The following is a 9055-nucleotide window of genomic DNA, read 5'->3' on the forward strand; positions in this document are numbered from 1 at the left end:
CCTGTGATCCTGTTGCAAGTTTATTGATCTCCCTCTGGATCTTACTGGTTTGGAGTTGGCATTGCATTAGATGAGGTCTCATTTTTGTGTTTTCCACCTGCTTATGCTACTTTTTATATGTACTTTCTTCTTGTTATCATGTCAAATTTCATTTTGCATTTTAAGATGCCTTACTTGTCATGATGTCAGTTATAAATTTGCGTCTCTCTTAAATTCCTATATTGTTAACATGGAAACAGTTGGAAAAGATTCCCATGGATGAGATCAAGATGGAACTTAAATCTGCTGGGATAACAGAAGAAGCTATTGAGGATTTACTGCAAGTTTTGTCTGTTAAGTCATTGGACAAATTGGAAGGTTGGTTTGTTTAGAACTAATCTTTACTGATGTATAAACATATTTACATTCATATTCCAGTTTTTTCTGTAGTTTCTGCGCCCCCACCCCCCCAAAAAAAAAAACCTTGCACATGCAGGGAGCGTTATGCACCGGGTATGCCCTTTTTTATTCCATTTTTTGAGTAGTGAAGATGACATTATGGAATAAATTAGTTAAGTCTAATTTGGATATTCCAAGTAGGTGTACTAGGTGTTAACAATTAACATATGAGGATTTGGCTTGATTTGTATATATAGAAAATGTCAGACATGCGTGAAGAATATTTAGGATTAGGATGTTGAGATGGATGAGTGCCGGGAATAGATAAAATAAGAGATGCACACATTTTGGGTAATTTAAGAGTGTCTCCAATGGGTGTTAAATTGAGGGAAGGTCGTTTGAGATGGTTTGGCATGTATAACGAAGGTCATCAAATGCACTGAGAGGAAGCGTGACGTGGTGCAGACTAGAAGAATTAAGGTGAGGCCAAAGAGAAAATATATAAATGTCTGAGATTAGCAACAATTGAATTTAAATAGAGTTGAATGGTGGAACATGGCTCATGTAGCCAACCTGATGTAGATCGAGCTTGCAAAAGAAGGGGTCTAGTGGTTCCATCAAACCAGACCAGCCAGCCCCAATGTTGGCCAGTCAAGCCAACCCAAAATCAGAAATTACTGTTCACGTGAACAGTATCCATGAACAGTGATTTGGTCCTTCTTTTATCTTTTTTATGTTTCTTTGTTAACAAGTAGCTAAAGGTCAGATTTAGTCTTTAGAATGGTCTTTTATTTCTATGTTTAGGTTCTTAGTCTCCAAGTTTTTAGTTTTAGCAATAGAGAAGTCTTGTTTATATTTTGCAGTTGTTTCCTATTTTAGATCTTTCTATGTAATTGAGTCAAAGCCTCTACTATATAAAGAGGCATTATTGTGATACAAAGAGATGGATTGATTAATGAAATTGTTTGTGAGCTATGCTTACTAGTTTGGCCTGAGATAGGTTGTTCATCAACTGAGAGAGTTGAGGGTGAGAGACCAGGCTGAGATAGCCATTACCCCACCCCCTTTCTTCTACAATTGATTCTCACCCTCTTCCTATCTTTCTTCTTTTATTTTTATATTTGTCTACTTTTTAAAGTGAGATTGAAGTCATCTAAGAGTGCTGATCAGAAGACACACACAAAGTCTTTATCGATTTCAGGGCTTTCCCCGGAAGAATTTTCGAGTGCGCAACTTCTAGGTCAAATCTCTGATTGCTACAGGATTTTGAGGGTTTATTGAGGACCTTAGGAAGACTTATCGATCCAAATTTGAGGATCGTCCGACACTTCCAACCCAAATTCTTGAAGAATCACCAAAAGTTTCCTTTTACTTGCAACCAGCATAAGTCTCAATCCAGCCAGCAGAATTTGCTTGATTTTTTATCGTTTGTTCCCCACTATAAGATCTCCATTCCATCCAAATTTCAGCCCCAACGGAGTCCTATTTGGTGAGATACAATTTATGCAAGTTTTGACCTAAATCTGAGTCTATTTTCAGGTCTGTTCTTACTGTTGGATCCTACTGGGACTGATTACCTTGGTAATTAGTCTGACATCAGAACTCCATAAAATTGGAAAAATTCTCAGTTGAGTTAAGTTGTAAATAGAGGCAACTGATAGAATTCATAATTTGTTCAATTGCATCTCTTTTCTATTATTGTAGTTCAGTTGTTGTAGTTCGGTTGTTGCTACCTTGATGTCTGATATTATTGTAAATTCTAATGATCTTCTTTTCATGTAGAGGTGCTTGGAGCTGCAGGGGATGCTGTTGCTGATTTGAAACAACTCTTTTCACTAGCTGAAAAGTTCGGCTATTCTGAATGGATTCAGTTTGATGCATCTGTTGTCCGTGGCCTTGCCTATTATACTGGTATCGTCTTTGAGGTGAGGTTCTTCTTTTATTCCTATCCTTTTACTCCAATTCAGTCAATTTCTCATGAATTCTTGATATACTCTTTGCAATGTGAACATCAGGAGGGTACTTTAAACGCAAATGCCTCTAGATATGGTCACCACTACAGATTATCTTATTCCTGTAAGCTAGTGAAATATAAATATATGAAACTGAACTTTTGGCGGGTGGGGGGTTTTTTTTTTTGGGGGGGGGCGCTGAGAAGAAATAAATGAATTTTAAGCCAATCATTGAAAGATCAAGAAGGGAGTAAGATGATTTAATAACAGAAAATGCTGGGGAACAATCGAGGTGGGGGTGGATGATGCAGATCCAGGTTTCAAGAATAGGAATCGGATCGCTTAGGGCCCACAATAAAGTAGTAAATTCAAAATATAAGGAGTAATGGCAGTTCTGTAATTAACTGAAACTAAAGGTAGGTGGCAGTTTAGTAATTACAAGAAACCTAGAAAGGATTGGCAGACTTGTAAATAAAAGGGATCTTAAAAGGAAGAAAGGAGGTTAAAGTAACTGATGGGATATGAAGGAGATTAGAATTATAGACCAGGGGTAGTCTTGGAAGCAATTATTGGGCATGGGTAAGTAGTAAATAAAGGTGGAATGGAAGGGGTATTAATATGGAGGTAAAACAAAAGAGGGACTTTTACACAAAAGAACAAATACTGAAGGACGCAAATCAAGGGGTTTGAGGGGTATAATGGGAAAAACGAAATTAAAGGGTTTTAAACCACAACTCACGAGTCTTTCTTCTTCTTCCTTGGATCCAAAACAGGGGCGGAAAGGTTGGACAGCTTCAAATCGATAGAAGTTCCTCTGCAGGTCTCGGTTTGCTCTGAGACTTCAAGCGAGGATTCCCAAGGAGGTGCTCTAACAACCCACAAAACTAACCTTGGAATCTGCACGTTGGAAGGCTGCGGGAGGAACCTGAAAAAAGGACCTGGCGGCAGCCTGGGGTTTAGACCTGAAACCAGTCTTGTTACCCACCACAGACGAGAACTTTGGAAGTGATCCTCTAGGGTCTGAATCGCCTTCAAGGTAGGAGCCTTCGACCAAAATTTCATAGTCAAGTGGTACAGAACAAGGATGCAACAAGCTCTTGTTCTGTGTTAGGTATCACCGCCCAGCAGAGACGATGAACAGTATCCAGCAGTTGAGAAATAAAAAAAAAGGAAATAAATGAGAAAGTAATGGAGATGAAGAAGAAGAACTAAAGAGGAAAATAGGAGAGGGAAAAGAAGACATTAGAAGATTTCAGAGAGGGAGAAAAAGGGGTCGGCAGCCATGGTTTCAAAACCAAAGAAATTTTTAACCAAGTTTCTATTCATCAAAACTAAAAACTGAGTTCTTCTCCATTACAGGGCTATTTAAAGAAAAATAATGACATAATTTTGGAAGCTAATTAAAAATGGAAACTAAACCTAGATAGCAACTAAAATAAAAATCAAATATAAATAAAAGACTGTTAATCTAATCTCTAACCATTAAAGGAAGTAAATAAAAATTAAGTCAAAAGATAGCAACTAATTCCATCGTCGAGCTGCATCAGTGGACCAAAGGGTTGACTTGGCCACCAAATTTGACATGTGTCTAATCTTGGGGGTAACCTTTGTGTCCTTTGGGTTCATATGAGCTCCATTATTCCTCCATGTGGCCTTAAGGGCCATCGTGCTAGGGCTCGCATGCCTGTTTGCTACACTCTTGCCTAATTTTGATGACTTGGGGTTCCTGCTTTGTTTCAAAACTTTTCCTATTGGAAGTTTTGCCTATTGTGAGTTGATATTGCATAGAAGATGTTCAACCTTGAACGGCAATGTACCATCCCTAGAGTCAAAATAGGAAACATAATCTAGAAGGGAATCTACCTTGTCTAGAAAACTAACTAATAACTAGTACCAATCTTTGACTCACACAAGTAATAGGGAATCTACCTTAACTAGAAAACTAACTAATAACTAGAACCAAACTTGACTCACACTAGTAATGCCCCGTACATGGACAAGAGGATGTGTACGTGACACATATGGCATATGTACCCTCATGGTACATATGGGTGATGTACCCCTACAACATATAACCTGGTAGCATTTAACACCCTCATTGAGAAACAAATATTTTATACTGAAAGGGCGAAAAAGTAAGATTACGGATTATTTGAAACCTTAACGGGTGACAATAATAAAATCCCTTTATATGTAATGCATTTAATTAAATTTGCAATTAGAGAACCGTGTTGCAACAAATAACTTTTGGGTTAGCCTTTTACCACAAAGGGCAAATGAAGCAGACAAAAGCTTTGGGAGTTCCAATAGTTTTTGCTTTCTGATTTATTTATTTTTATTTGTCTTCTTTTAGGGCAATCAGCATTTTTTATGGGTAGTTTGGCATAAGATTTTTGTTATAAGGTTTAAAATTTAAGTAGGCATCTGTGACGGTCTTCTTGGGTAAGAAATTTGGGTGGACAGCTCCCCTCAGTCACCTCTTCTATCCCCCTCCTCCCAAAGTTGGGAAAAAACAAAATGCAATTATTTATTTATTTTTTTGAGATGGAAGAAATTTGTTATAAATAAAGTTTTTGCTGGGAGCATTCCTTCAATGATCACTCGTGTTGGATTTATCGAAACCTTTTTTTGCTGGTGTTTGAGGGCTCTATTAGTGGGTTATTCAAAAACACAGCCCACCCCCTCCCATGCTTTCTGTTTCTTTAAAACCCAATTGATTATCCTACTCTATAGTTCTCACTATTTTCCCCTTAGCACGTCTAACTCCTTATTACATTCACCAAACTACAATTTTAATTTCCATTTAATATATTCATCTGAACTTTCTGACTATTTTCGGTTAGAATGTAACTTTAAGCTTTCTTCTGATCCTGCATCAGTTTTGGGTTATCTAATGGTTCTCCTGTATCATTTATGCTTGAACATAGGCGCTCACATTTTTTGGCTTCACAGGAGTGTGCATCTGCACACTTCCATTTTCTTCGCTTCAGCTGCAACTCTAAACCTGATCTAATGATGAGAATGATGATACTTCTCAAATAGGATCAGAAACTGCTTTCACCCTCAACCCCCCCCCAAAAAAAAAAAAAAACCCATCGTTTTCTTTGTAATCGTTAAAATAAGCCCTAAAATTCCATATACTGCCAATACCTGCTCTTCTGTATCATGTGCCACCTGCTTACTTTGCAAATTTAAAATGCATAAAAGTATGTGTAAATTGCCAATAAGGCTCTATGCCCATAAAGTCTTAAATGCACCGCTACCCATTGTCTTCCTAAAAAGAGATGGCGCTTTAAAAGTCAAGAGAAACCCTGGATTAACTTGTGGATTTAAGGGAAAGTTATTCAGCAAGAAGTAAATTTACATCCTCATGATTATGGGTCTATAGAGCAAGCACTACTATTCCATTATTTTTCTTTTCTAATGCCTTTTTTTCTTTTAATTTCTCCAGGGATTTGATAGAGAAGGAAAACTACGAGCTATTTGTGGTGGTGGGCGATATGACCGACTGCTCTCCACATTTGGCGGTGATGACATTCCAGCATGTGGCTTTGGGTTTGGAGATGCTGTCATTGTGGAAGTAAGAAAGGAACCTTTATGTTGTCTCTTTCCAATGCCAGGTCAAAAGGAGTACTCTTTCAAATATGTCCATACAATCACATCCCTTGGAACATGCCTGCTTTTGCATACTAACTGATCTAATTATTTAATGCACCCTATCATATAATGTGCAATATACATGGAACTCCATCTCATTTGCGTAGGACGGTAGGTTGGCATCACCCAACCAGACATTCGTGACCTCATCTAAACTTGAACGCAGCCAAAATAGTGAAAGATGGCATTAACTAGTAACTATAAATGGTGACAAATGGGAGGATGAGATTTCATTCATATTATACCTAAAAGCAAAGCATGGTAGATATTGATAATCGTTAGTCATTCCTCAGGGGGGAAAAAAAAAGAAAGAATTTTTCTAGTCTAGCAGGTATCTCCCTGCCATCCAAGTTAATAAAATCTTTTCCTTTTTTTTTTTTTTTTTGGGTATTTAAGTTAACAAATTCAAAAAATACCCTGTGCATGGCCAATCCTAATAAAATGTTTTATTAGTGTAAATCTTGTGTGGCCATTTGGGTATACTATAGATTATAACCTCTAGAGATTTAGCGATTTCCTGGGCCCTGGAAGTGTACATCATGTAATCTGTGGTAAGATGAAGCTTAGAGAAATCACAGTATTTGGTTCACAAATAGGTCGGTGGCATTCTAAGGAAACTCTGATTCGATCCACTTCCCGGCTTGTGCTTATTCTCTAGCTAATCCTTCTTTAACATTGCTACTGACTTTTTCTTCATATTTATTCTAACTCGACAAATGATACGAATGGCTGCTGACAGTTGCTCAAGGATAAGGGGCTTTTACCAGATCTTGGCCCCCAGGTAGAGAATATTGTGTGCTCACTCGACCAGGAGCTCCAAGGAGCTGCTGCCACAGTTGCAACCATCCTGAGACAGAAAGGCCAAAGTGTTGACCTTGTCTTGGACAACAAACCTCTAAAATGGTATTCAGTTTATCCTATTTTTTAATGTTGTCTTTCAGAAAATCCATTTTTTCTCAATTACCAGTTTGCTTTTATAGTTCCTTGCGATGGGCCACCCCCCTTTAAAAAAAGTTCACATTGACCTTGGTCAGCCAAGTTCTGAGTTTCTCCTGGAACCTGATCTTCCGGCTTTTCTGGTTATGTTGTCTTCAATCTCCTTTACAGGGTGTTCAAGCGCGCTGCTAGGATAAATGCTGGCAGACTGATCTTGGTGGGAAATTCAGAGTGGCGAAGAGGAATGGTTGGTGTAAAAATCCTCTCGACTGGTGAACAGTATGAGATCAAACTAAACGAGCTAGAATGATGATTAATTCATCTGTGATAATTTTGTTTTTTGTATTTATTTTGATAAGTGTCTTACAATTTATCAAATTTCTAATGCTAATTGTTTAATCATTCTTTTTATTTGGTTGGAAATCGTTTAATCGTTCAAGTTGATCCAAAGGTTCTCTCTCTCTCTATCTCTCTCTCAATGTCTTGATTATTCTGGGGAAGGCACAGTGATGCGTTTTCCTGGGGCAATGTACTTTGCCAGGATAAACAGTGTTATTGTAGACTGACGCAGGCTTGTTAATGGTTGTTCAAAAAGTTTTGTGCTATACATTGCCATTCACTTCATCTTCCCCCCAAAAGGGTTTATGGCAGTGAGCTACTTCATTAGGTGTTCTACAAACATGAGGAACAGAAACAGAACTAATCTGATTCAAAAAAGTTCCTCGACTGATCATAAAAAAATAAAATTAATGCAATTATAAATTTAAAATTTGGAACCTGCCAAGCCCCACCCCGATTCCTGCCGTTCTGAAGCGGGCACTCCAATCTGGGTTTCTAGGAATCTGGCTGATTCCAACTATCTGGAATGGAATCGGTTCAATATCAGCTGGACCTGATTCAGATCCTGATTCCTTGTTTTGAAACCCTGAATCATGCCAATTCAAGCAAAATATGACTTATGCCATGTGAAAAAATCAGGCTGACATGTTCTCTCAAGAGTGAGGATTCCTTTATTTAAAAATGTTGTTGAAATAACAATTTAACAGTTCACAGTAAGAAACAACCTATTCAATATTAATCCATAAATAGTTTTGCCTTGGCTTCCTTTTAAAGTGTTCAAAACTTGAAGTGAATAGCCATTATCCTATGCAAAGAGAAGAAACAATACTACGTGGTCCCTGCGTTGCCCCTGAGTTATCTTGTCAAGGGTCGCAACCTGCTAGTTAATTTGGAAGGATTTCTTGGTTCTTAAAAAGGAACTGTTAAGAGAATTGTCGAAGGTTCAATTGTCCGAAATGAATTTCTAGTTCATGAATCTTTTAACATTAAGTTGGTAAAAATAGTCGAATTCTTGTTGATTGATGTAATTATATATCTAGTTATAACCCAAGAAGCCATTCATAAAAGATAGTTCGTGTGCCCTGCTGTGTTAATGTATAAGGATATTGATGCCTGGTAATGGGAATCATCTTTAAGGCTTTCTTTATTCAGGTCCCTAAAGTCTACACAAGTTCTAACCCTGCCATCATTTTTTGGGGATGGTATTAAGTCTCGTTTCCAACACAAACTAACCCTTCCATAATCGGAACTCGAAAGAAAGTCGAAACTCAAAATGGCACTATACCTCAATTGGGACTATGCTAAACCCTCCACACTCACATTCCTTTCTCCCTCACCCTGCAATCGAGACGTGCGAGGTGATGAACTACACACGGTTCCAAAGGAATGCCAGTAAATGGTGAACACCTATGCAATTGAAGGTATCCTAGGACATGGTGGCATAACCTTTGGTCTTCACCCTTGAGCGCTTCCTTAACTCTCAAATGAGTAAATTGGTGCAGGGAGGAGAATCTGTCATGGACACTATCATTGGCAACTTGAGTTGTTTCAGATTAAATTCTTGCTTTCTTTAGTCACTATTTGGATAGCCCCAAGGGGTAGCCGAGTTGGCAAAAGACCTTCACCTCATGAATCTTGCTTTTCACAGCTTTCAGTGAAAGTTAATTGATTCTCATTGAACTCTGGTATGATCCGATCCATGCAGTTGTGAGGTCAATATGGGCCCACGGGACTAATCAGGCGACTCAGGCCAAAGGCCTAGATACCAGTCATTAAACAAAAAAAAAAAAAAA

The 9055-nt window shown here is 38.1% G+C and overlaps 1 protein-coding gene across 1 annotated transcript in view; it reads left to right on the forward strand.

The window, feature by feature from the left end:
- LOC122058104 (histidine--tRNA ligase, chloroplastic/mitochondrial) overlaps window positions 1-7383 on the forward strand; it is a gene marked incomplete in the record, with an annotated part of 26459 nt that extends 19076 nt beyond the window's left edge. Inside the window, 5 exon segments of the mRNA XM_042620574.1 lie at window positions 241-357; window positions 2161-2303; window positions 5782-5910; window positions 6727-6890; window positions 7095-7383. Coding sequence (XP_042476508.1) covers window positions 241-357; window positions 2161-2303; window positions 5782-5910; window positions 6727-6890; window positions 7095-7233 — 692 coding nt within the window.
- Between the last annotated feature and the right edge of the window lie 1672 nt (window positions 7384-9055).

This window comes from Macadamia integrifolia, chromosome 12 (assembly GCF_013358625.1).
Source record: "Macadamia integrifolia cultivar HAES 741 chromosome 12, SCU_Mint_v3, whole genome shotgun sequence".
Taxonomy (NCBI): Eukaryota; Viridiplantae; Streptophyta; class Magnoliopsida; order Proteales; family Proteaceae; genus Macadamia; species Macadamia integrifolia.